Source organism: Salvelinus sp. IW2-2015, linkage group LG26 (genome assembly GCF_002910315.2).
Source record: "Salvelinus sp. IW2-2015 linkage group LG26, ASM291031v2, whole genome shotgun sequence".
Classification (NCBI taxonomy): Eukaryota; Metazoa; Chordata; class Actinopteri; order Salmoniformes; family Salmonidae; genus Salvelinus; species Salvelinus sp. IW2-2015.
In genome coordinates this window covers 9,206,633-9,233,747 of record NC_036866.1, presented here as the reverse complement: position 1 = coordinate 9,233,747, position 27,115 = coordinate 9,206,633, and the positions used below count along the sequence as shown (strand labels likewise).

At 42.9% G+C, this 27,115-nt stretch overlaps 1 protein-coding gene and 1 long non-coding RNA gene across 3 annotated transcripts in view; one reads left to right on the top strand and one right to left on the bottom strand.

The window, feature by feature from the left end:
- Window positions 1–9,157, bottom strand: part of LOC111952395 (uncharacterized) — a 23,061-nt gene extending 13,904 nt beyond the window's left edge. The window contains exons 1-2 of the long non-coding RNA XR_002875722.2: window positions 9,100–9,157; window positions 8,870–8,976 (exon numbers count right to left, since the gene is read on the bottom strand). This is a non-coding gene — a long non-coding RNA (uncharacterized lncRNA). The remainder of the gene's footprint in view (window positions 1–8,869; window positions 8,977–9,099) is intronic.
- A 26-nt stretch (window positions 9,158–9,183) lies between these two features.
- Window positions 9,184–20,145, top strand: LOC111952393 (arrestin domain-containing protein 2). Of its 2 annotated transcripts, XM_023971014.2 has the most exons (8): window positions 9,184–9,484; window positions 9,683–9,943; window positions 17,009–17,078; window positions 17,249–17,499; window positions 17,611–17,867; window positions 18,051–18,213; window positions 18,339–18,493; window positions 18,793–20,145. In XM_023971014.2, the coding sequence occupies exons 2-8, from the start codon at window positions 9,685–9,687 to the stop codon at window positions 18,844–18,846; spliced, it is 1,209 nt and encodes a 402-aa protein (XP_023826782.1). In that variant the 5' UTR covers window positions 9,184–9,484; window positions 9,683–9,684; the 3' UTR covers window positions 18,847–20,145. The 2 variants fall into 2 exon arrangements, with proteins under 2 accessions (XP_023826782.1, XP_023826781.1); XM_023971013.2 differs by lacking the exons at window positions 9,184–9,484; window positions 9,683–9,943 and adding an exon at window positions 14,132–14,878.
- Window positions 20,146–27,115: the final 6,970 nt, after the last annotated feature.

The following is a 27,115-nucleotide window of genomic DNA, read 5'->3' as shown; positions in this document are numbered from 1 at the left end:
TCAGGCGGTAAACAACTTTTTTGCCCGCTTTGAGGACAATACAGTGCCACTGACACGGCCCCCTACCAAAACCTGCGGGCTCTCCTTCACTGCAGCCGAGGTGAGTAAAACATTTAAACGTGTTAACCCTCGCAAGGCTGCAGGCCCAGACGGCATTCCCAGCCGCGTCCTCAGAGCATGCGCAGACCAGCTGGCTGGTGTGTTTACGGACATATTCAATCAATCCTTATCCCAGTCTGCTGTTCCCACATGCTTCAAGAGGGCCACCATTGTTCCTGGTCCCAAGAAAGCTAAGGTAACCTGAGCTAAACCCTACCGCCCCGTAGCACTCACTTCCGTCATCATGAAGTGCTTTGAGAGACTAGTCAAGGACCATATCACCTCCACCCCTACCGGACACCCTAGACCCACTCCAATTTGCTTACCGACCCAATAGGTCCACAGACGACGCAATCGCAACCACACTGCACACTGCCCTAACCCATCTGGACAAGAGAATACCCATGTGAGAATGCTGTTCATCGATTACAGCTCAGCATTTAACACCATAGTACCCTCCAAACTCGTCATCAAGCTCGAGACCCTGGGTCTCGACCCCGCCCTGTGCAACTGGGTCCTGGACTTCCTGACGGGCCGCCCCCAGGTGGTGAGGGTAGGTAACAACATCTCCACCCCGCTGATCCTCAACACTGGGCCCCACAAGGGTGCGTTCTGAGCCCTCTCCTGTACTCCCTGTTCACCCACGACTGCGTGGCCATGCACGCTCCAACTCAATCATCAAGTTTGCGGATGACACTACAGTGGTAGGCTTGATCACTAACAACGACGAGACGGCCTACAGGGAGGAGGTGAGGCCCTCGGAGTGTGGTGTCAGGAAAATAACCTCATACTCAACGTCAACAAAACAAAGGAGATGATTGTGGACTTCAGGAAACAGCAGAGGGAGCACCCCCCTATCCACATCGACGGGTCAGTAGTGGAGAAGGTGGAAAGTTTTAAGTTCCTCGGTGTACACATCACGGACAAACTTGGAAATTGGTCCACCCACACAGACAGCGTTGTGAAGAAGGCGGCAGCAGCGCCTCTTCAACCTCAGGAGGCTGAAGAAATTCGGCTTGTCACCAAAGCACTCACAAACTTCTACAGATGCACAATCGAGAGCATCCTGTCGGGCTGTATCACGCCTGGTACGGCACACTCTCCGCCACAACCGTAAGGCTCTCCAGAGGTAGTGAGGTCTGCAGAACGCATCACCAGGGGCAAACTACTGCCCTCCAGGACACCTACACCACCCGATGTCACAGGAAGCCATAAAGATCATCAAGACAACAACCACCCAAGCCACTGCCTGTCACCCGCTATCATCCAGAAGGCGAGGTCAGTACAGGTGCATCAAAGCAGGGACCGAGAGACTGAAAAACAGCTTCTATCTCAAGGCCATCAGACTGCTAAACAGCCACCACTAACATTTAGCGGCCGCTGCCAACATACTGACTCAACTCCAGCCACTTTAAAATGGAATTGATGGAAATTATGTAAAAATGTACCACTAGCCACTTTAAGCAATGCCACTTAATACAATGTTACATACCCTACATTACCCATCTCATATGTATATATACTGTACTCTATATCATCTACTGCATCTTGCCATCTTTATGCAATACATGTACCATAGCCACTTTAAACTATGCCACTTTATGTTTACATACCCTACAGTACTCATCTCATACGTATATACCGTACTCTATACCATCTACTGCATCTGCCATGCCGTTCTGTACCACCACTCATTCATATATCTTTATGTACATATTCTTTATCCCTTTACACTGTGTGTGTGTGTAAGGTAGTAGTGTGGAATTGTTGGTTAGATTACTGTTGGTTATTACTGCATTGTCGGAACTAGAAGCACAAGCATTTCGCTACACTCGATTAACATCTGCTAACCATGTGTATGTGACTAATAAAATTTGATTTGATTTGATTTGATTTGGGTTAACTGCCACGGGCACTTGAATCTGATGAACTGGAGCAGAAGCGGTTGCAGGAGAAAGTTGATCAGAAATCTGCTTTATGGAAGTCATCATCTCCGACAGAAGTTGAGAATGTCCAGCCATTAAGGCCTCTTGCTGAACCAGAGCAGCTTCGTGACGTTGGACAGTCCCCTCGTGGTGGGACAGCATGGGAAAAAAGTCCTGGGTACTGGCTGCCTCTGGGTTCATTTTACTGGCTCAGTGTTTCTGTCAGGACCCGGTGCGAGAAACAGTCACTAATAATCGGCAGAACCCAGAAGATGAGGCAGACACAGCAGTACTAGAGATGGTGGTTTAATAAAAGAACAAGATCTTCAGGCAAAGAATATAAATCCACAACATCCAAAATAAAGCCAAGAGGCAAAAAATGGATATCTTCCAAAATACAAAGAAATCCACAAAGTGGTAAGAACAGCAAGGGAAAAAACAAACCTCAAAAGACTAATCCAAAAATACACAAGAACAAAACCAGAGAACCTCTGGAAAATCCAACAAGAGAAAATATATGTTCACAACAAGGCTTGGGCTGGGGCTGGGTGCTAACATACAAACACTGAGCAAAGAACTGAGGAACACACAGGGTTTAAATACCAACAAGGGAACGACACACAGGTGCAAACAATAATAGAGCAAGGAAAAAACAAAAGGTTCAAAAAAGGTGCAATGGGGACATCTAGTGACAAAAACCAGAACAGTCCTGGCCAAAACCTGACAAACTTAAGTCGTTTTTTGGGGTAACTGTACTTTACTATTTATATTTTTGACAACGTTTACTTTTACTTCACTACATTCCGAAATAAAATTCTGTACTTTTTACTCCATACATTTTCCCTGACACCCAAAAGTACTCGGAACATTTTGAATGCTTAGTAGGACAGGAAAATGGTCCAATTCACGCTGTCACACCCTGATCTGTTCACCTGTTCTTGTTATTGTCTCCACCTCTCCAGATGTCGCTTGTTTTCCCCAGTGTATTTATCCCTGTGTTTACTGTCTCTCTGTGCCAGTTCGTCTTGTATGTTCCCAAGTCAACCAGCGGTTTTTCCCATTCTCCTGCCTTTGCTATTCTCCTTTTCAAGTCTTCCCAGTTTTGACCCTTGCCTGTTTCTGGACTCTGTACCTGCCTGCCTTGACCTCGAGCCTGTCTGCCACTCTGTACCTCCTGGACTCTGAACTGGTTTTGCCCTTTTGCTAGCGCCTCCGGGAGAACCAACTGTTCGTGAAAGCCGAGAAGTGAGTTCCACCGCTCTACTATCGCTTTTCTGGGATATGTCATTGCTGAGGGTAATGTCCAGATGGATCCTGGAAAGGTGAAAGCAGTGGTGGATTGGCCTCAACCTACGTCCAGGGTGCAGTTGCAATGTTTCCTAGGATTTGCAGATGTCTACCCCCGTTTCATTCGGGGTTACAGCACCCTGGCAGCCCCCCTCTCGGCACTCACTTCTTTCAAAGTACCATTCAAATGGTCTCCTGCTGTCAAAGCCTTTGTGGACCTGAAGCATCGGTTCACAACAGCACCCATCCTCATCCATTCGGACACGTCGCGTCAATTTGTGGTTGAGGTGGATGCATCTGATGCTGGAGTGGGGGCCATCCTGTCCCAGCGATCTGCCCAGGACCAAAAGCTTCATCCCTGTGCCTTCCTGTCCCATCGTCTCAATTCTGTAGAGAGGAACTAAGAAGTAGGCAACCGAGAACTCCTGGCGGTCAAGATGGAGCTGGAAGAGTGGAGGCACTGGCTGGAAGGAGCAGAACAGCCATTCCTGGTCTGGACCGACCATAAAAATCTGGAATATCTCCGTACAGCCAAGCGCCTTAACTCCAGGCAGGCCCAGGGGGCTCTGCTTACCAGATTCAACTTCACCATTTCCTACCGCCCAGGGTCCAAAAATGTGAAGCCTGACGCTCTCTCTCGCCTATACAGTTCCTCTGCCACACCCTCGGTCACCGAGACCCTTTTCCCTACCATATGCCTAGCAGCCACTGTGGATTGGGGTATTGACACCCTGGTTCGCAGGGCACAACGCTCCCAGCCTGGACCTGAAGAGGGCCCGGCTAACTGGATGTTTGTCCCCAACTCAGTCCGGCGTACCCTCGGCCCAGATGTTTGTCCTCCGCTGTCGACGTACCTGGAGAAGAGCCAGGGCGGCTATTCTCAAGACCAACTCCAGGTATCGTGGACAGGCAGACCGTCACCGGACCCCAGCTCCCCTCTACCGCATTGTGCAGAGGGTATGGCTTTCCACTTGGGATCTGCCCCTTCGGGTAGAGTCCCGCAAGCTGTCTCCCTGTTTCATTTCCCATCTCCAGAGTCCTGAGTTCCACTGCTGTCCGTCTTGTGTTACCCCGTACCCTCCGTATTCACCCTACCTTCCATGTGTCTAAGATTAAGCCCGTGTCTCACAGTCCTTTTGTCTTCTGTTTCCAGGCCCATCTCTCCCCCCTGGGTCCTCGATGGCCAGACAGCGTATACAGTGAGAAGCCTCCTGAGGGTTCGACCACGGGGCAGGGGTTTCCAGTACCTGGTTGATTGGGAGGGTTATGGCCCGGAGGAGAGGTGCTGGGTCCCTGCTAAAGACATCTTGGACATAGGCTAGTGCTTCATCGCCTTTTTTCCCCACCGCCGGTCAGCCAGGTAGGATGCCAGGTGGCGCCCCTGGGGGGGGGGGTGGTTCTGTCACACCCTGATCTGTTTCACTTGTTATTGTCACCACCCCTCCAGCTATCGCTTGTTTTCCACAGTGTATTTATCCCTGTGTTTCCTGTCTCTCTGTGCAAGTTCGTCTTGTATGTTTCCAAGTCAACCAGCGGTTTTTCCCGTTCTCCTGCCTTTGCTATTCTCCTTTTTCTAGTCCTCCCGGTTTTGACCCTTGCCTGTTTCTGGACTCTGTACCTGCCTGCCTTGACCTCGAGCCTGTCTGCCACTCTGTATCTCCTAGACTCTGAACTGGTTTTGACCGTTTGCCTGTCCACGACCATTCTCTTGCCTACTCCTTTTAGATTATTAAACATCTTAAACTTCAACCATCTGCCTCCTGTGTCTGCATCTGGGTCTCGCCTTGTGTCATGATACACACATTTATCAAGAGAACATCCCTGGTCATCCCTACTTCCTCTGATCTGGCAGACTCACTAAACATAAAAGCTTCGCTTGTAAATTGTCTGCATGTTATAGTGTGACCCTGGCTATCCTTACATTAAAAATATATATAATTGTGCAGTCTGGTTTGCCTAATATAAGCAATTAGAAATTATTCATACTTTTACTTTTGATACTTAAGTATATTTAAACCAAATACTTTTAGACTTACTCAAGTAGTATCTTTACTTTTACTCAAGTATGGCAATTGGGTACTTTTTCCACCACTGCATTTAGCCTACTTTTCGTCAGCCAACAAGATGAGTTAGTCAGCCAAAAAAATGAGTAGGCGTAGCGAATAGCAAAAGCACTAGCCTATGTCAAACAACTATCCCCATAGTAAATACATTTTTTGGGACCTATTCCATTGGTCAATTTGTTCTTCTGTGCAATAAATAAATATTCCAAACATACTCTGGGATAGTTGTGGGATGCGATTAGATTCCAAATGAATACAACCACTCACAACCTTTTTTTAAAGCAATGAGGCTGATTGTTAAGCTTACATTTTTGATAAACTATTAGGCAATTTTTTCACTTTATAAGCGCAGCAATGCGCACACAGCAGTAGTCTATAAGTGCGAATGTTCCAAAATGCAATCAATTAGCGGGAAAACACTGTTCTTGAAAGTGACAGCAAATGCGATTATGCAATGTAATGCTTTATTATGAAGATGCATTTTTACGGTGAAAATTATCTTCCCCAAACTTGAAACTCACTTGCAGCCTATGTATGCCAGTTAGGCTCTACACCAGTTATATAGCAGATTAATGTCCTACATTTTAAGAAGTTATTTGTCCATTTTAGTTGGGATTCAAAACACATAGGCCTATGGGCTAGGCTACATGAGGTGTGTGACTATGATTTGAAAAAGTCACACAAAAGTATACGCTATTTCTTGCCTTAATGCACAAGCTGGGCATCATTCACACGCGATAATACATCATTCACAAGTGAAAGGCTAATATTGTCATGAATCAGACTATTCTTAATTGAAATGTCTTTACATATACTAAATAATATATGATATTAGTTTTGATATTAGTGATATTAGTTTTTATTTAGAATGGACCATTATCATGCACCTGTATCGGAAAAGGGGCATGGGAAAAAAAATAGATGTCATCTATGCACTTAAATAACGAATGGAGAACTCTTCTCCCATGGTTAATTTTCATGCCCCTAGGAGGATATACTCCTTTTGTAAAGCAAAGCAATGTGCTTAATATTAAGAAAGTTGATAAATAATTATAGTAGGTCTAGCCTACCTCCTCTTTTTAATAGAGGCCATCAAAACTTTATCACGCAATTGCATAGCCTATAGAAATGTTGCGCAACATGTTTGATTAGATTTTCGATACATTTGCATTGATGTCAGAGTGGTTAGGACAATAGAGTGCTGAGTACCAGGCAGTTTGCAATTTTGGTAGGCTACTAATGACCATCAGCAGCATCAGAGCTTGGAGAACCCTAATTACCCTGACTAAATGGTCATATGGATTTGACTGTCATAACCGGTGTGGCAGTAATAAGGTTACCTTAACAGCCCTAGTTTGGTGTAGGCTTACCTTGTTGTGATGTTTTGATAACTGTAATTCCCTCTCAGACAAGGTGAATTTGATCAATATATTCGCTTMCATTTACATTTTTTTTTAAATGCTACAAAGCAACAGAGAAGACCCCAGCAAGACTACAAATTCCTGCAGGAAGCACCTGCACACCATCTCTAGCCGACTGTCAACCGTTTACCAGTGCGATCAGAGACCTGAGCCCTGACTACACTTTAGCTAGCTAGTTAGCAGAGCAGTTGACTTTGGTGTCTATTCCAGACCTTATGGCATTTTTCAAGGATGAACATAAGAGTATTAAAAGGGTTTTGCATGGGAAAACATTGAGCCCCACAAGTCCTTTGTGAGCTAGCTAGCCAGCTAGTTAACGTTAGTTCACCTTCCGTGTAGTCACACTTTTCAACGTGGTGACATGCTAGTTAATATTGGCCCACCAGGGCAGAGATATATATCTAACGTTTAGCTAAATAGTTACGTTAGCCCATTGTTCGTGTAGTCAGACTTTTCCCCAGACCCCACGAGTGGTGACATGCTAGCTAGTCCACCAGGGCAGGGATATTTAATGTTAGCTAGTTAGCGCTGACCGCTAATGTTAGGCACTTTCTCTAGCATGTCACCGCCTGTAGGGAATAATGCTAAACAAAAATACACACGAGAAATACACAATTTCAATATCAAACTAGAAACTTAAAAGGCTATAATATCTACTCGCTAGATTACTTGCTACTCGTCGATGAGAGTTCACATGGAGAAATGTTGAGTTTTTTTCCACCCTGGGCCTTGAGTGATTACGTCAAAGCTTGCGACAGGATGTGTAGTCCCCAATGATAACCACATTAGCGTCTAATTAGCATTTCATTTTGAGGGGGTAGTTACAGGCGAATATATTGATAAAAGTTACCTTGTCTGAGAGACATTTGCACGGTTATCAAAACATCACGCCAGGGTAAGCCTACACGAAACACAGACCTTATATGAAGTAGTTCTAAAATCCCCTACAGAAAAATGTATGGTGGAAAAAAGGATTGGAACCATTTCCGAGTTTTACCGCTAGGTTTTATGGGTATTATGAGACATGTGGTATTCAATAAGTGTGTTGCTGAGGTTAGTGAAGGTTAGTGTCTGTTTGGGCAATGACAGATTTAGTTATTGGATTTACTCCCTTTTTTACACCTGACTAAGTATGATATGTGTAAAAACAAATAGGAGAATGACGAAACAGCAACATAACCTTGAACCCAAGCTGCTGATTGCCATGTTTTGGCAGCTGCTTTGTTGAGCAAAACTGTGAGTTGGTGGGTAGACGTAAATATGTCAAACCTGATTTCACACACCTGAAAGGACAATGACCCAGTTATCATGAAGGGAAACATAGCCAAGTTCATTAATCCATCAACACATATCAGATGTTATCAATTTACATGTATTTTTTAAGATGGACATTTATATAGCAACTTTTTTGCACTAGTCAGAAAAATCTACAAGTAATAGGCTACATTAGGCTAAATTAGTTCACCTTCACTGTTATTGATGTAGTGTATCCAATAGTGTCTGTGTCTATGACTATCTGTATTTCAGCATCAGTTTTATTTAAATCTTGGTTTGACAACACTTTTCATCCATGTGATGTTGATGCTACCCATTATTGACCTCTAAAATTGGAATGAGGTGTTTGTGTGTGTACAGTAAGATTTCTTTAAAACATTTCATAGTTATATGATCCCATGATTTATGCATGTGAATCTGATAGCCCTGATTATTTAATCATTTTATGGAATGGCCAAATACTATCCGATAGAATATGGGAGAATATTCTTCCATTTGAATCTATATTTTCATAAATTAATACCTAAACCTATTAAATATGAATATTTGATTTGATTTATTCCATGCATTGATATCTTATGCATCCAATGCATTATCTATTTTCTTATACGGTTGATGCGTATTGCATAGGTATGGAGACATGAGACATAAAATGGTGCACTCATGTATGAGGGAGGGAAGGATTGGACAGCAATCTATGAGCGAATCATCTCGTAAACCAATTACATTTCAAGCACGTACTGAAAAAAGTAGTCAGATACTTTTGAGGAGATAGGAAACTCCATTTGAATTGTTTTACCTCTTTTTGTGTACGTTGCCCGTGCTTCGTCAATGGGGCGCGCGGTGCATTTGTGGGACAAGAAGAGCTCTCCTTCATGGAGTGAATGGAAGTCAATTGGGTTCTAGCTAAAAAAAAAAACATTAGCATGAATTTCGTCAACAAGAACTACACCATTGCAATCCGATATGTGAGATAATTAACTTGTTCTCTTTAATATCGTATAGCATTGGAATCGTGATATTACGTACTTTTGACGAAAATTGGCAGGTTTCTCGACTCATACCCTGACTTTGAGAAAGGTTTGCGTGACGATGAACTTATCAACTGCGTGACGCATCATGACAACGTGAACGCGGTTGGTCGACAGTCTGCTGATGAGGAATTTTTCGTTACTCCATCCATTGCCAATGGGATTCCTATCTCATCCTTTCTCTAATATCTCTGCAGTTGTCGCTTTCTGTCCACGCTCGTCTTAAAGAGTGGGCGACGTGACTCAAATGTGCTTTATTCTAATTGGCGTGTAAACGGAACCTGTCGTATCTGTGCGTCGAAATTATGTGGTAGAACATTGTACAATATAAATATAACAGTCAGCCTGGCACCTCGAATTCACCATCTCCCATTTTTTTTAAGGTAGGTTTGGTTTGCATTCTTTGACAGACTTTTGATCTGCTGGTGTGAAATATTTTATTTATAAACAGTGTAATTTAATTTAGTGTATATATATTGAGTTGTAGAATCGTGTGATTGACAAACAGCACGGATCCTTCAGTTATTTATGTCTCAGGCTACATTTTGTTGTGGTAAAACATCTTTATTTTCCCCTCCAAGGAATGACTTTCAATACTATCAAAAGTTTTAAGCTGGAGTTCGACGGGCCGGGCGATGCTGTGTATGCCAGCAGCGAGATACTGTCCGGAAAGGTCGTTTTGGAGCTCAACAGGGATACGAAAGTGGATTCCATGAAGGTCCTTGGAAGAGGGGTTGCCACTGCCCACTGGCTTGAGAATCGCAGTGGAGGCATGAATGCCGTTTACAACGACTACACCTCCAAGATCAGTTACTTCAGGAAGAGGCAACATCTCATCCGAGGTAAGTAGTCTTCTCATGGAAAAAGCACTCTGGTCATTGTTCAACTGTTTTGTTATTTCTCAAAAATGTTAAACTATTTCTAAGGTGTAGCATATATTGATTTCCTTTTAATTTTGAGCCAATGAATGGGACTAATTGTTTGGGTGTTTTAAGAAGTTATCTCTAAAAGTAGCCTAGTGCACCTTGGATTTCACCAAGCCTACTGTAGGACACAGTAAAGACACAGGCCCTACTTATGGCCCTCGAAAAAAATACACACCTATTAGAACATTTGCATTGTTAGAGGCACGAAACTCTGGAAAATATTTTACAGCATGAACTTAATATTTAAAATTTGGTTGTGTGTGTGAATGAAGCTCACGTGTAGCACCAACATGCTTATAGGAATTGGATTTACTCTTAGAAAAATGGGTTCCAAAAGGGTTCTTCGGAAAGGGTTCTACCTGGAACCAAAAAGGGTACTTCAAAGGGTTCTCCTATGGGGACAGCTGAAAAACCCTTGTAGGTTCTATATAGCACTTTCCCCCCCTTTTTTTTCTCTGAGTGTAGGACATCAGACTGCAGGGTAAATAAATAGAGCAGTCGTGTCACTGGAAAGTCATGGCAATTTACAGTCTTGATTTAGGGGTTTTATATGTTCTTTCATTATGACTGATAGACAACTGTGAATAGTGCTTTTGGAAAGAATAAACTTACGTAAAAGGAAGCGCGAGTGGAGATGCCCAATAAGAGGCAGAGGCAGTTGCTTGTCTGAAAAGGGCTGGGGGTTTAAAAAAATGCTGCCTCTGTCTCTCAGGCAACAGGGAAAACAACACGTGGGAGCTTGAGGGACAGGACACCCCCCAACCCTGTGTCTTCACTATACGGCACATTAAGTCCTCATTTCTTTACATGCAAACTTGTCAAGCAAGGTTTTTGTTATTCCAGAGAACCTTCAAAAGTACTCCAAGATTTAATGCGTAGGTAAGTTACTACAGTACTAACTTTGATTAGGTTTTGTTATTTCAAATCAAGAAGATCTCCATGAATAGAAAAACAATTAACTTATAGATTGTATCTGGAGTCCCAGCTAGGTAAACAGCCTCTACAGAAATCTGTTGAAATACACCCCCTAAAAATCCTTTACCTGACTAATACAGTGCATTTGGAATGTATTCAGACCCCTTCCCCTTTTCCACATTTTGTCAGCCTTTTGCTAAAATGGATAAAATAAAAAATCCTTATTAATCTACACACAATACCTCAATGACAAAGTGAAAACAGGTTTTTAGAAATGTTTTTAAATGTATAAAAAAATACCTTATTTACATAGGTATTCAGACCCTTTGCTATGAGACTCGAAATTGAGCTCCGGTGCAACCTGTTTCCATATTGATCATCCTTGATGTTTCTACAACTGTGGTAAATTCAATTGATTGGATATGATTTGGAAAGGCACACACTTGTCTATACAAGGTCCCACAGTTGACAGTGCATGTTAGAGCAAAAGCCATGCCATGAGGTCCAGGACCTATATACTAGCCAGTGTCAGAGGAAGGCCCAAACAATTGTCAGACTCCAGTCACCCAAGTCATAGACTGTTCTCTCTGCTACCGCACGGCAAGTGGTACTAGGACCAAAAGGCTCCTTAACAGCTTTTACCCTTCCAAGCCATAAGACTTCTGAACAATTAATGGCCACCCAGACTATTTGCATTGACCCCACCCCTCCCCCTTTTGGTTTTACACTGCCACTACTTGCTGTTTATTATATATGCATAGTCACTTTACCCTTACCTACATGTACAAATTACCTCGACTAACCTGTACCCCCCACACATTGACTCGGTATATAGCCTCATTATTGTTATTTTATTGTTTTTTACATTTTTTAAATGTAGTTTTATTTAGTAAATATTTTCTTAACTGCATTGTTGGTTAAGGGCTTGTAAGTAAGCATTTCACGGTAAAGTATTCAGCGTATGTGACAAATAAAATTTGATTTGAAGGAATAGTCTGTAGAGTTCCAACAAAGGATTGTGTCGAGGCACAGATCTGCAAAAGGGTACCAAAAAATATCTGCAGCATTGAAGGTACCCATGAACACAGTGGCCTCCATCATTCTTAATGGCACATGACCACCTGCTTGCAGCTTGCCAAAAGGCACCTAAAGGACTCTCAAAAGCATGGTGGTGGCATCATCATKCTGTGGGGATGTTTTTCAGCGCCATGGACTGGGAGACTAGTCAGGATCGAGGGAAAGATGAACGGAGCAAAGTGCAGAGAGATACTTGATGAAAACCTGCACCATAGCGCTCAGGACCTCAGACTGGGAGGTGAACCAACAGGGCAAAGACCCGACGCATACAGACAAGACAACACAGGAGTGGCTTCGGGATGAGTCTCTGAATGTCCTTGAGTGGCCCAGCCAGAGCCTGAATTTGAACCTGCTCGAACATCTCTGGAGAGACCTGAAAATAGCTGTGCAGCGACACTCCCCATCCAGCCTGACAGCGCTTGAGAGGATCTGCAGAGAAGAATGGGAGAAACTCATAAAATACAGCTGTGCCAAGCTTGTAGCTTCATACCCAAGAAGACTCGAGGCTGTAATCTCTGCCAAAGGTGCGTCAACAAAGTACTGAGTAAAGGGTCTGAATACTTATGCCAATTTGATATTTCAGTAATTTTTTAAATAAATTTGCTAAAATTTCTAAATCTGTTTTTTTGCTTTGTTATTATGGGGTATTGTGTGTAGATTTATTGGGGGGGACCATTTAATCCATTTTAGAATAATGCTGTAATGTAACAAAGTGGAAAAGGTCAAGGGGTCTGAATACTTTCCAAATACACTGTAGTTGGAAGTCTGGGACTTCAGTGTTCAGACATGTATAAAAGTAAACTTTAATCATGCTAAATCCGTTGGGAAATAGCTTATGAAGTGATATTTCATTAGGAAAAAAATATTGTATTTTTTACGGTTAGGCCATTTTATAACCTTCAAAGGACTAATAAAACTTTCCGGGGCAAACATTCTGTGGACATCTTATTTCATATATCATATAAACTTACCCTTTTTTCCTGTGGTCAGATGGAAATGCAAAATAGTTTTGCTCCCTTCAAGCTTTGATCAATGCTTTAGTTTGGTTGGTCTGGTTTTGAGAAACTTCATGTTGGAACTGATACTACAACTGTCTTTGGTTGTCTGATGGATAAGGATACTGTGTTCATTGCAATAATTTTTTTTTTTAGCTTGAATAAACTCTGGCTTAATTAGCTAAATATTAAGTCCTGGTGTTTGTGCACCTTCATATATTTAGAAATTCAAGCCAGACTGTTGAACATGTAGCTATGGCCTTCTGTACAATCTGAGCACAAATATTTACACTGCATTAACTTGTTAGTTTGTCTGCATACCATTGATTATTTGATACTACGTGGCTGTATAAATCCAAAATCATGCTTGTGTATGTGTTTTTATCTCATCTGCCCAGCCACTACAGGAAGTCTATGGTCAGAGCTGACTGAAGTTGATTAGAGACAGTGAGGCCTACGTGACTGATACTTAAAAAAAATCTCATATAGCCACCAGGAGGCGGAGGGTATCATAAAGTTGTACTGTACAGGTCCTGGGTGCACGTTTTGTTTTTTGCCCTAGAATTACACAGCTGATTCAAATAACCAACTCACCATCACGTTTTGATTATTTGAATCAGCTGTGTAGCCCTAGGGAAAGAACCAAAACGTGCACCCAGGGGGACCCCAGGACTGAGTTTGGGAAACCCTGCTGTTGCATGTGTCATGTTCACACCACAAGGTGGCAGTATATAACCCTCGCATGCTTTCAGGAAACAAAGGTAAACAACTGTTTTTTTGGGACAAGATGTTACCCGATTTTGCAATCTAGAGGTCATGTAACTAATTGTTCTTCAATATATGTTCTGTGTATGTGTATAAAACATTTGTTTAAAATGTACTTTTCATCTTCATGCACTTTCCCCTTATTATTACTGTTTCTTGAAGTGGTATCCTATATGAAATGGCAAAAAAAATCACTGTTATTATCAAATCAAATGTTTGTCACATACACAGTTTATAGCAGGTATAAAAGGTGCAGCAAAATGCACACACGCAGTGCATTAATGAATAATAACAATGACAATATAATTCATTATAGGCATTTACAGACTTTAAAATGTATATATTTGGCAAGTTGTGCATGTTCCCTTTCTAGAAATTAATGCATAGACCACATGTACAGAATACCAAAAAATGGGCATGAGCAAAAGCTGAAATACCTTTTGTACTATTATGCAATGTGAAACTATTTTGTCAAATGGGAGGGTCTTTGCAGCGTTCGGGCATGCTCAGTAAGCCTGTTTTCGTCTAAGAACCTGTAACCATCAATCACCAGGCACGGTTTTCCCCGTTTGCTCGAGCGCTCCACACCCAGGGAAGATGTTTATTAGTCCGTTACCCTCTATGTGGCCTTACATAATATATTAGGACAGCCCACATCGTGCAGGGAGCTGTGGCCGCGACTACTTAATCAGTTTTGTTTTGCAAGTGTAGCGACAATAATATTAAGATAGTACCGAAACATTCTTTCAGAGTTCTTTGACAACTTGAACAAGGAGCAATAACATTTTAACATAAGTATACTGTTTGGAACTAATAACGCTCACGATGATTTTCGACAAATTGAAAAAGTTGTACATCGTCTTCGACTCTCCAGAAATCGATTCGCCTCCAGTCTTCAGCAGTGGGGACGTGGTGTCTGGAAAAGTAGTTTTGGACCTTTCAGGTGAAAGTAAAGTGCAGTCGTTGAAGTTGCACGCAGAAGGTTTTGCGAAAGTGCATTGGACCGAGTCTCGTTCGGCTGGGTCCAGTACTGCCTATACTCAAAACTACAGCGACGAAGTGGAATATCTCAACAGGAGAGAAGTTCTTCTGCAAGCAGGTTAGTCATTCACTCTGTCGGTGAATGAAAGCAATGAAGTGTTCCATGCTATGCAACTCATTGGGCAAAACCACTTGGGCAAATTTTACTCGAGAAAAGTATTTTCATTGTACATAATTGGGTTTTGTGTAGGGTTTCTCTCATGGGAAAGTATTTTGTTATTTCTTAGTTATTCTGTACTGTAATATTTTTCATATTTGGGTGATCTCAATGGTAAATTCTCAACTGGCCTACCTGGTTAATTAAAGGTGAAATATACACATTTTATTAATTTTATTTTAACGTTTCAATTTGCAGCATGGAAAAATAATTGTGGCACTCAGTGGTGGAAAAAGTACAAAATGCTCATACTTGAGTAGACGTAAAGATAACTTTTTAATAGAAAATGACTCAAGTAAAATACTACTTGAGTAACAGTCTTGACGTATTTGGTTTTAAATATTCCCAAGTATCAAAAGTAAAAGTACGAATCATTTAAAAGATCCTTATATTAAGCAAATCAGACGGCACAATTAAAAACATTTTTTTGTATAATAAAAAAAAAAATCTAGTTACAGATAACCATGGTCACTAAACACTCCGACATCATTTACTATCAAAGCATTTGTATTTAGTGAATCTGCCAGATCAGAGGCAGTAGGGATGACCAGGGATGTTCTCTTAATAAGCGTGTGAATTGGACCCTTTTCCTGTCCTGCTAAGCATTCAAAATGTATCTAGTACTTTTGGGTGTCAGGGAAAATGTATGGAGTAAAAAGTAAATTTTCTTTAGGAATGTAGTGAAGTAAAAAAAAATATATAAATCGTAAAGTACAGATACCCCACTGAATGCACTTGACCCTGTCAAAGGATTTGACAGTATTATGCATATTAGATTGAGTTTGGATTCACTCTAAGAGTTTACTCTGTCTGAATGCAAATCAAATTTATTCATATAGCCTTTCTTAAATCAGCTGATATCTCAAAGTGCTGTACAGAAACCCAGCCTAAAACCCCAGACAGCAAGCAATGCAAGTGTAGAAGCACGGTGGCTAGGAAAAACTCCCTAGAAAGGCCAAAACCTAGGAAGAAACCTAGAGGAACCAGGCTATGAGGGGTGGCCAGTCCTCTTCTGGCTGTGCCGGGTGGAGACTATAACAGAACATGGCCAAGATGTTCAAATGTTCATAAATGACCAGCATGGTCAAATAATAATAATCGCAGTAGTTGTCGAGGGTGCAACAAGTCAGTACCTCAGGAGTAAATGTCAGTTGGCTTTTCATAGCCGCTCATTAAGAGTATCTCTACCGCTCCTGCTGTCTCTAGAGAGTTGAAAACAGCAGGTCTGAGACAGGTAGCACGTCCGGTGAACAGGTCAGGATTCCATAGCCGCAGGCAGAACAGTTGAAACTGGAGCAGCAGCACGGCCAGGTGGACTGGGGACAGCAAGGAGTCATCATGCCAGGTAGTTCTGAGGCATGGTCCTAGGGCTCAGGTCCTCCGAGAGAGAGAAAGAAAGAGAGAAATTAGAGAGAGCATACTTAAATTCACACAGGACACCGGATAAGACAGGAGAAGTACTCCAGATATAACAGACTGACCCTAGCCCCCCGACACGTAAACTACTGCAGCATAAATACTGGAGGCTGAGACAGGAGGGGTCAGGAGACACTGTGGCCACATCCGATGATACCCCCCAGACAGGGCCAAACAGGCAGGATATAACCCCACACACTTTGCCAAAGCACAGCCTCCACACCACTAGAGGGATATCTTCAACCACCAACTTACCATCCTGAGACAAGGCCGAGTATAGCCCACAAAGATCTCCGCCACGGCACAACCCAAGGGGGGGCGCCAACCCAGACAATGCAGCCCTACATTTTATAATATATAGAAAAACAAGGGACTGCAAATACCCATTCAAGAGCACCCAGCAGTATAGAGGGCATGTGATGGTGCTCTTGTGTTTAAGAAGAAAAGGGAAAACTGCATTTGCAGTTCATTGTAATAAAGAAACTCAGTGATTTCTCCTGTATGTATTTTAGTTAGTACATTGCTTTTGGAAAGCAAAAGGCCCTCATTCAGTAATCAATGTGGATCAGAAGTGGTTTCAAATAATTAATGCTTATTTTATTCATTTTTCTTCAGATAATGGCGAGCACACCCTCCTCTCTGCTGGAAGACATGAATTCCCATTTAGTTTCCAGTTGCCTGAAGAGTAAGTATCCCTTTCTGGAATTAATGGTTTTGGAATTATTATACAGTGATACGCTGGAGGCAAATGTTAATTTGCATTTGATTTGGACCTATGAAATCCTCGCATCTTATTAAAGAACAACTAATGTCTAAACAATCTGTTTATTATTATTATTATTTTTGCTTCAACAGGACACTGGTGACATCCTTCGAAGGCAAGCATGGCAGCATCCGCTACTGGGTGAAAGTGAAGCTGCATAGGCCCTGGGCTACAGTGAGGAAGATCAAGAAGGAGTTCACAGTCATCGAGCCCATTGACATCAACACACCAGCCTTATTGGCTCCCCAAGCTGGCACTAAAGACAAGATGGCACGGGTGTGGTACCGCAATTTTGGACAGGTGTCAATAACCGCTAAGATCGATCGTAAAGGTTACACACCAGGTAAGAACCAATCATACCTTTTAATCCTAGTGGCCCTGAAAACGGAACATTAAGGCAAATAACTAATTTTAACTGAACCAAATCTCACCTCACCTATTCTTCATCTTCCAGGTGAGGTGATTCCTGTATTTGCTGAGTTTGACAATGCCACCTCACGCTCTGTGGTGCCCAAGGCCTACATCACACAGACGCAGACGTTCATCGCCCGGGGCACCATGAAGCAGAAGCAAGCCGTGGTGGCCACGCTTAGTGGTGATGTGGTGGGCGCCCAGCGCAGGGAGACCTGGCATGGCCGCGCCATCAAGATCCCTCCTGTCGGGCCCTCCATCCTGCAGTGCCGCATCATCAAAGTGGAATACATGCTCAGGGTGAGTTCAAGCAATAGACAGAATGAAATGTACATCATTCATATTCATTAGATTTTCCTTGTTGAGGATATGCCTCCGATTGATAATGAAAAGCTAATTAGAGATCAGTCGGTAGTGGTTTTACCCCTACTGACGTGTCTGTTACTGTAGTTCTAAAAGCTTTCTCCCCTCTCCACCACCTAGGTGTGTGTGGATGTTCCTGGGACCTCCAAGCTGTGCCTAGAGCTGCCCCTGGTCATGGGCACCATCCCCCTCCATCCCTTTGGTAGCCGCACCTCCAGCGTCAGCAGCCAGTACAGTGTTAACCTGGAATGGCTCCGCATGGCCATCCCCGAGCAGCCTGAGCGTAAGTCTCATTGTAATACAAGACTTAGCGGTGTTCCCCAAAGCTCAATGCCAGGTCCCCCTGAAAATCTCCTACCTTAGGAAAAATTGTTTACTCATCTGTACCCTCTTTCCCTCCCCACACAGCTCCTCCTGACTACAGCTCTGTGGTGACGGATGAGGAGGCTGAGCGGAACATTACAGCTCCCCATCCTGAGGAGGACCTCAGTGGGATTATGGAGCACCCTCTCAGGGCCTTTGTCCAGGAGTTCCGCTTCCGACCTCCTCCGGTGTACTGCGAGGTGAGCTAGCACCCCTTGGAATAGTCTCGTGACAATAGGGATGCACTTCTTTGATTAACTGAACTCTCTACACTTCTATCACTCAATTTACATTTTAGTCATTTATCAAGCTCTCTTATCCGGAGCGACTTACAGAAGCAGTTAGCCTTGCTCAAGGACACATCGACAGATTATTACATTTTCTTTCCCCCCTCGTCAGCTTGGGGATTTGAACCAGCGACCTTTCGGTTACTGGCCCAATGCTCTTAACCGCTAGGCTACTTATTGAATCTTAAACCTTTTGTGTTTTGCTCCTGCAGATTGACCCAAATCCTCAGCCCCTCAACATGAGACGTCGCTGCATGACGTGTTGAACCATAAGCCCCACTTGAGCGTCACACGATGACCCTATTTAATTAAACGGAGCGAAGAGATTTGTCTTCCCCTGGATTACTCTCCGAAACTGGCAACTCGGTCCAAAGATGTGGCTTCTGTTGTTCGAAGGGACTTAGAGTACCACTGAGAGGCTGGAAAAGAAGATGGAGGCGACAGGACCTGCTTGTGGATGAAGTCCTTTTTAAAAAAGAAAGGGGAACATGTTACGTTCAACAAGAAAAGGAAATAACTTCTCCCATGGTTCCTGTCCTCCCAAGTGATTCTGGCTCAGGATGACGAAATCGAGTCACCCCTCCTGCCAATCAATGAACCCCCACACAATAATTGTTTTGTGTTTTACAGAGTTTGGGGAAATATTGGGGGAGGATCACTKGATTTTTTTGAGGGAGAGTTCGAGTTGCAGATGATAACTAAGCCTCAAAGAATGCAATGGTATATCTTCAGTTAACATCTGCAAATGATCAGCTGGCTTGGTGTTGAGGCACCTGTAACTCATCTTTTAATACCCAACTCCCCCTTGCCTGGTAACATGTAGTATGACTCAGTCATGATGAATAATTCTACTGTTATTCAAGTAAGCACTTATCTGAGACTGTTTGGTGAGGAGGAGTTGAGTCAGCAGGTTTCGGCATTTAGCCGGGTAATACTATGCAAAAGGGAACTGGAATCCTGTAGTATCTGAAAATGTACTGAAATGATTCCATGAGAGATTCTGATAAAGCAGCTGTCCTCTGTATGGGGATGTTCAATGTATTCTCAATGTTAATACGACAGTAATGGATGAAAACTAAACGGTTGAGTTTTTTTGCATGTGGAAGAATTCAAGAGAAAAGTTAGTGTTGTGTAAAAGCTAGTTCTATAGCACAAACCTGGGCATAACGCTTTCTCAGAAAATAGAGTCTAGGACTGATTTAGAAACAGTGACACGAGGAAGAAAAGTGTGTTTGTAGCTGCTGCAAGCTCAAATGATTAGCTTTAGAAACGGCTAAGGAGGAAATATCAGAGCTATGTGTTTGATTCAACCCAGATGCCTTGTTTTCCAACAGTCTGTAAATGTCTGCAGAATGTTTGTTCAGCGTTACATTAAGCCTTAAGTTGGAGATGTCACTTTGAAGTGTACTAAAGAACTGACTTCAGGTCAGCAATGCAGCTTAGGTGTCATGCGCAGTGCAGCACACACCTGAAATTGAATGTTTTTTATACAAATGCCGTTGTTGATTCACAGAACTTGCCAAAGTTTTTGTAATTCCCTTTTCTAATAAAAACACTGAAATAGATATTTGTATTTTGTGTTTTCGGTCAAGGAATTGTGATCTCTGTGTCATGCGGTCATCTATCTTGAAGGACAAATAGGAAAGAGAACCTTCCCACTGGGCACAGATGTCTATTCCACGTTGGTTTAACAACATTTTATTGAAATTATGTGGAAACGACGTTGATTAAACCAGTGTGTCCCCACGGTTGCTTGCTGAACATATCTTAATTTGTCTCCTACACTACATGCCCAAAAGTATATGGGCACCTGCTTGTTTCATTCTACAATCATGGCATTAATGATTGTAGAACCCCCCCCCCCCCTTTTGCTGCAATAACAGCCTCCACTCTTCTGGGAAGGCTTTCGGCTAGATGTTGGAACATTGCTGCGGGGACTTGCTTCCATTCAGCCATGAGCATTAGTGAGGTCAGGCACTGATGTTGGGCGATTAGTCCTGGCTCACAGTCTGCATTCCAATTAATCTCAAAGGTGTTTGATGGGTTGAGCTCAGGGCTATGTCCAGGCCAGTCAAGTTCTTCCACACCGATTTTGACAAACCATTTCTTTATGGACCTTGCTTTGTGCATGGGGGCATTGTCATGATGGAAAAGTTGGAAGCACACAACCATCTATATTGTCATTGTATGCTGTAGCGTTAAGAATTCCATTCTTCCAGAGTCCAATGGCGGTGAGCTTTACAAATCAAATTATATTTTGTTTGTCACATACACATATTTAGCGGGTGTAGCGAAATGCTTGTTTTTCTAGCTCCAACGGTGCAGTAGTAGCTAACAATTCTATGTATATAGGGTTTCAGCCTCCAAGGTGCAGGCTTGAGTAGCCGGCTAATGATGGCTATTTAACAGTCTGATGGCCTTGAGATAGAAGCTGTTTTTCAGTCTCTCGATCCCAGCTTTGATGCACCTGTACTGACCTCGCCTTCTGAATGATAGCGGGGTCAACAGGCCGTGGCTCGGTTGGTTGATGTCCTTGATGATATTTTTGGCCTTTCTGTGACATCGGTGCTGTAGGTGTCCTGGAGGGCATGTAGTGTGCCCCCAGTCATTCCAGCCAACGTTTGGAATTGCGCATGGTGATCTTAGGCTTGTGTGTGGCTGCTTGGCCATAGAAACCCATTTCATGAAGCTCCCGAAGAACAGTTCTTGTGCGCTACGCGGTTCAGCCCTTGGCAGTCCCATTCTGTGAGCTTGTGTGGTCTATCGCTTTGCGGCTGAGCTGTTGTTGCTCCTAGACGTTTCCACTTCACAATAACAGCTCTTACAGTTGACCAGGGCAGAAAACTGACTTGTTGGGAAGGGGGCATCCTATGACGGTGCCATGTTGAAAGTCACTGAGCTCTTCAGTACGGGCCATTCTACTGCCAATGTTTGTCAATAGAGATTGCATGGCTGTGTGCTCGGTTTTATACACCTCTCAGCAATGGGTGTGGCTGAAATAGCCGAATCCACTCATTTGAAGGCGTGTTCACATACTTTTGTAGTGTATGTCCCAGGAAGTTGCATTGGTTAGAATTGACTAGAGAGATTGAATATAACTTGTTCTCCTCAAATAGACCATCCCAAAGAAGAGGATATTACCTGCATAATACACTAGGTTTTCTGGAAAAGCACCCTTTTCAAAACCTACTCTACGACATGCTTTGAGTGAAGCATTGTGTCATGTTCAGTTTAGGTCTAAACTGAAGAAACATGACTGGGCAGGGGAATTCTGGTGAAAAGTCATTCAGTCACATCAGTCAGAAGACTGTGGACATAGTCAATGCCAAATTTGACAGTTTCACTTTTAAACATATTTGAACCATAATGGGAATTTAATTTATGTGACCAAACAGAAAGGTTCAGGTAACCTGAAACCTGAAAAATATTGTTATGGTACATTCTACTGTCTTGTTTTGGAACATTATGTATAGCTGTTTGAATGTGTGCCCAGGCAGCACTGCCCACGGCATGGTTCATCTAAAGAACACTTCTATTACTCAGAGGCAGCAGGCAGTGAAAACAATCATTACAAAACGTTTTACACATACAAGAACAGGATAGAAGGATAACAATGACAAGCTACAGTGTTTCTRACTTAATTCCATGTCATTTTTTTATCTCATCAAAACTCCATCTGGGACTAGTTTATGAGACCAAACCTCCAATGCCTTGTGTGAGTGAGGTGGCTGTGTGGTAGAGGCATTATAAGCTCCTTCACTGTAAACGTCTGTGGCCTAGTAGGCACTGCTGTCTGTAGTGAACGAGGAAACAGAATACCAGGGTGGTATTATTGATTTGACAGACCATCGAGGATAACACATTCATACAAAACTGTCAGTTCAAACTACCAACAGTTTCAAAACATGACCAAAATAGACCTTTCCATCTCTCACCAAACCTACCGGGGCAGGCCCTGGCTTGGTAGCTTGGCACACAAGGAAACACATTTGATATACAGTATGTCTTCACACATTGCAATAGGTGGTTATGGCACATATCACAAACAGGGCATTGACTCCTCTTACTGTCTGACTGTCTGTCTGAGAAGGGCCACATTGGGATTTCGGAAATTCAACGGAGGGCCGCACAGATGTTTTTGGTACCGATTTGTTTGTCATAAATCAACGACAAATCAATGACAAGCAGACAGACAAACAAACATCATGGTCAAGGTTCTGGTCTAAATTAACAACACCTTTTAGCCCGCAACAGGCCTAGCGTGAGCCTACGATATGACACTATAACTCAGGTGACCCAGTCGGGTCCAGTTATTCCCAAAAGAGCGTGGTGGTGCTTCTTGGCTGCTTCTACAATCTCAAGATGAACATCTCCAGTTAAGATTGATTTATGCTCTTGTGTATCCCCCATTAAAAGCATCCTATAAAAATCCAGCCAGGGGGTTCATTACAGAACTACTGGCTGACCAGAAGGTAATCTTGTGCCTCTGCCTCTGAGTCACATGCACGGTCACATGTAACAAAGAAAACTAGAACATGATGATGCTGCAAAGGAATTAGTGTTGGTTTCATAAGAACTGAGAATGAATGGGGAAGTGTCTGTTTTGACAGTCAGTTAGGATGACTCTCAGTGGTGGATGGCTTCCTGAGGGTGATGTCAGAGCTAAACCTGATGTTCTTACTGATAAGAAAGGACCCTATCCCTATGCAGCATGCATTGGGTGGGCACCGTGCCTCTGGGCCAAAACCTAGAAGCTCCATGCAAGGCCAGAGGAGGGGTCTTCCTGGGTCATGTAAAATTGTGATAATCTCACTTGAACGCATAGTTGTAAGGTGTGAGAAATAGGGCATCCACAGTCATTGGCATTCAACTGGGATGCTTGTAGGTGGTGGAACTGTCACCAAAACTGGTTGCTTTTCCATGGTAATTTCCAATAGAAATCTATTGAATGCTGTTACATCCCACCTGTGGTGAACTCCCTAACCTAACCTATGGGCATCCAATGTAGCATTGGGTTGCAACGCTGTAGCGTCAAAACAAAGTAACAAAACAAAGTAAAAAATAAATAAATAAGTGTTATTACTTTCCTTCTGTCTCTAGCTGCTCTAAACGAGACAGGTAGCCAACAGGGACAATCAGGAGACTTAGCAAATTGACACGTACACACGAGAGAAGACGTCGCCAAGCCAGGTTGTCAAGGTTGCCGGGAGGAAGTTGCTCGTCCTCTTGTATTTTTACACTTTCATGGCTAGTATCCAAGCGATCACAACAACATCTCAGAACGGTATACTGTGCCAGGCTGCAAAACAATTGGCTCTGGAAGCTCCACAGTGGCATTAGAAGACATGTCATCACCTTTGTTGTTGTCGTTGTATCTCGTTGGGAATGCCGGGCTCTGTGTGCAGATAGAACTGTCCGCGTTAGCAAAATGTTTTGTCTCGAGCCACAGAGCATGATATTCCTTCCCAACACTTGGCGATCTGGTCTGTGTCTGTGTGTTTGTGTATCTGTGTCTGTGTGTTTGTGTATGTGTGTCTGTGTGTCTGTGTGCATCTCAGAATTTGCCTTGCGTGCAACAGAGCAATATGCAACCTACTGGATACAAAGAAGCATTCTCACTGGGCACAGACGTCAATTCAACGTCTACCCCACGTTGGTTCAACGTCATTGAAATGAGGTGGAAACAACATTGATTCAACCAGTGTGTGCCCAATGGGTTGTGTCTTAAAAAGGTGAATGGCTTTTCTATTTAAAGGGCGCTGGGGCTGTTCAGCAGACGTGCCAAGACAGTATGTTGTAGCAATGATGTTCTCAATTGTAACCACACACAGGTTGACATATACTGAACAAAAATATAAACGCAACATGCACATATTTTTTTACAGTTCATATAAGGAAATCAGTCGATTGAAATACATTCATTAGGCCCTAATCTATCGATTTCACATGACACAATACCTTAAAAAAAGGTAGGGGCGTGGATCAGAAAACCAGTCAGTATCTCTTTTGCATGGAGTTGATCAGGCTTTTGATTGTGGCTTGTGGAATGTTGTCCCACTCCTCTTCAATGGCTGTGTGAAGTTACTGGATATTGTCGGGAACTGGAACAAGCTGTCATACACGTCAATCCAGAGCATCCAAAATATGCTCAAAGGGTGGCATGTCTGGTTAGCATGCAGGCCATGGAAGACCTGGGACATTTTTATCATCCAGGAATTGTGTACAGATCCTTGCAACACGGGGCTGTGATTTATCATGCTGAAACATGACGTGATGGCGGCGGATGAATGACACGACAATGTGCCTCGGGATCTCGTCACTGTATCTCTGTGCATTAAAATTTCCATCGATAAAATGCAATTGTGTTCCTTGTCCATGGAGCACTCTGTTCACAACGTTGACATCAGCAAACCGCTCGCCCACACAACGCAATACACGTGGTCAGCGGTTGTGAGGCCGGTTGGACGTACTGCCAAATTATGTTGGAGGCAACTTATGGTAGAGAAATTAACATTAAATTCTCTGGCAACAGCTCTGGTGGACATTCCTGCAGTCAGCATGCCAATTGCTCTGTGGTGGGGTCAATAAAAGGGCACTCTAAAATGTGCAGTTTTGTCACACAACACATGGTGCACCTGTGTAATGATCATGCTGTTTAATCAGCTTCTTGATATGCCGTACCTGTCAGGTGGATGGATTATCTTTTTTTTAATTATAAAAAAATATATATATATTTTTTATATAAAAATAAAAGAAATTAGGGGTGGATCAGCTTAATATTGCAGAAAGAATGTTGCTTCCATCAATGTAATTGTCTGCATCATTTCCAATCCCCCATATATTTTTGGGGTAAATATATATATCCATATACATACACACATGCATACATATACACATATATAAATACATATGTGGGATCTTTAATTTCAGCTCATTAAACACTTTACATGTTGTTCAGTGTACATAGCAGACTAGATGTCTGCATTAGACTTACATAAGGCAGTAATGGAGACTTATTCAGTATTGTAGCAAAGAGAAAACGCTGTAGAAAGACTTTCAATTGAACTATAGATTCACCAGATAGAGAACCAACAATATCATAATATCGACCCTTTAATTTGCTCAATGTTTGCTCAATATACTTTTACTGTAAGTCAAGGTTGAGGAACAAGAAAAATTAATAGTGGTAGGCCTATAGAATGCTGTAATGTAGAGAAGTGCTGTCTTAACTACTCTCATACTGATGACTAGGATTCCAAAAATCTGGAAACTTTCAATAAATTCCCTGGTTTTCCAGAAATCCTGGTTGGAGGATTCTGGATTTCTTGTTTATTTCCTTCTGATTCTGGGAATCATCCAACTGGGATTTCAGTACAACCGGGGAATGTATTGAAAATTCCTGGAATTGTGCAACCCTATTCATGACTTCCATATACTCCGCCAGCCCAGACAGGTTTTTAGCAGCTTCTTGATATCATGCTGTATGACAGCGGTGCCACTCGGGTTTTGCTCAGCAGAGGCGGCGTGACGTTGGAGGATGAGGGGCGTGGAGCGTGTGAGTGCCTTGTTGACTCCACCGACGGTGGGATCAGCTTGCGGGCAAACCAAGCCCCCATGGAAATCAGTGTAACTTCAGAGGAGGGTGTGTCCAAAACAGTCCATTATAGCTGCAGTGTTGCTGTGTCCTGTGCCCAACTCGTTGAACTTTCCCTGTGGGTACAGAAAAACAACATTCTGGACCACCTTTAGGACCCTTGTTTATGCCAATATTTGCTCTCGTCCCTTGGCGGATTTTGAGGGGGGAATCTCTCCCCCCACAAATGTGAGTGCTTTGGCTCAGATTAGGCTTGTTGTTTATTGCCCCTGTCTTTCATTGTTTCCTGTGACTGCGGTGCTCTTTGTTCACAGCTCGTGTGCATGACACTGAAAGGTCCACACACAGCCTCCAAACAGAATGATGATGTCAGATGATGAATTCTAATTTCTAACAGCAGCTGAAGAATATGAATAAGAGCATTACATGCTACATAATGCCATTGTTCGATGGTTTTGCAATGCTTATGTCATTAATGAAATATGATATAATTGTAAGCCTACTCTGAGTCAATGTTTCAATGTATCGTAGCCATGTCAATGAGCTAAGGCTTAGTCACAAACATAGCGTGAAGTTGGTGGGGTGAAGACGCAGAGCGGACACATCCAAATAGTGCAAATTTATTCCCTTCATGTTATATTCGTCAAAGGCATATTCAAATGATTTTCCCTCCCTCCCGTGTGCCGGTGAGGCATGCACATGGCCGTGTTATTTTTCCCGGGCTGGCTGCAGGCCGGGTCTAGAGGGGAAGTTATACCTACATAATGTGACCAACACATGAAAGGAGTGCAGAGAGGAATGTACTTTCTTCGAATGAAAGGTAGATTAGCACATAGTTTTCTCAGGCTGGAAAACTAAAACAATGGCAGGTAAGCTATCATAAGCTTACCTGCCATTGTTTTAGTTTTAATATGATTCAATTTAGAACCACTGATTAGTGC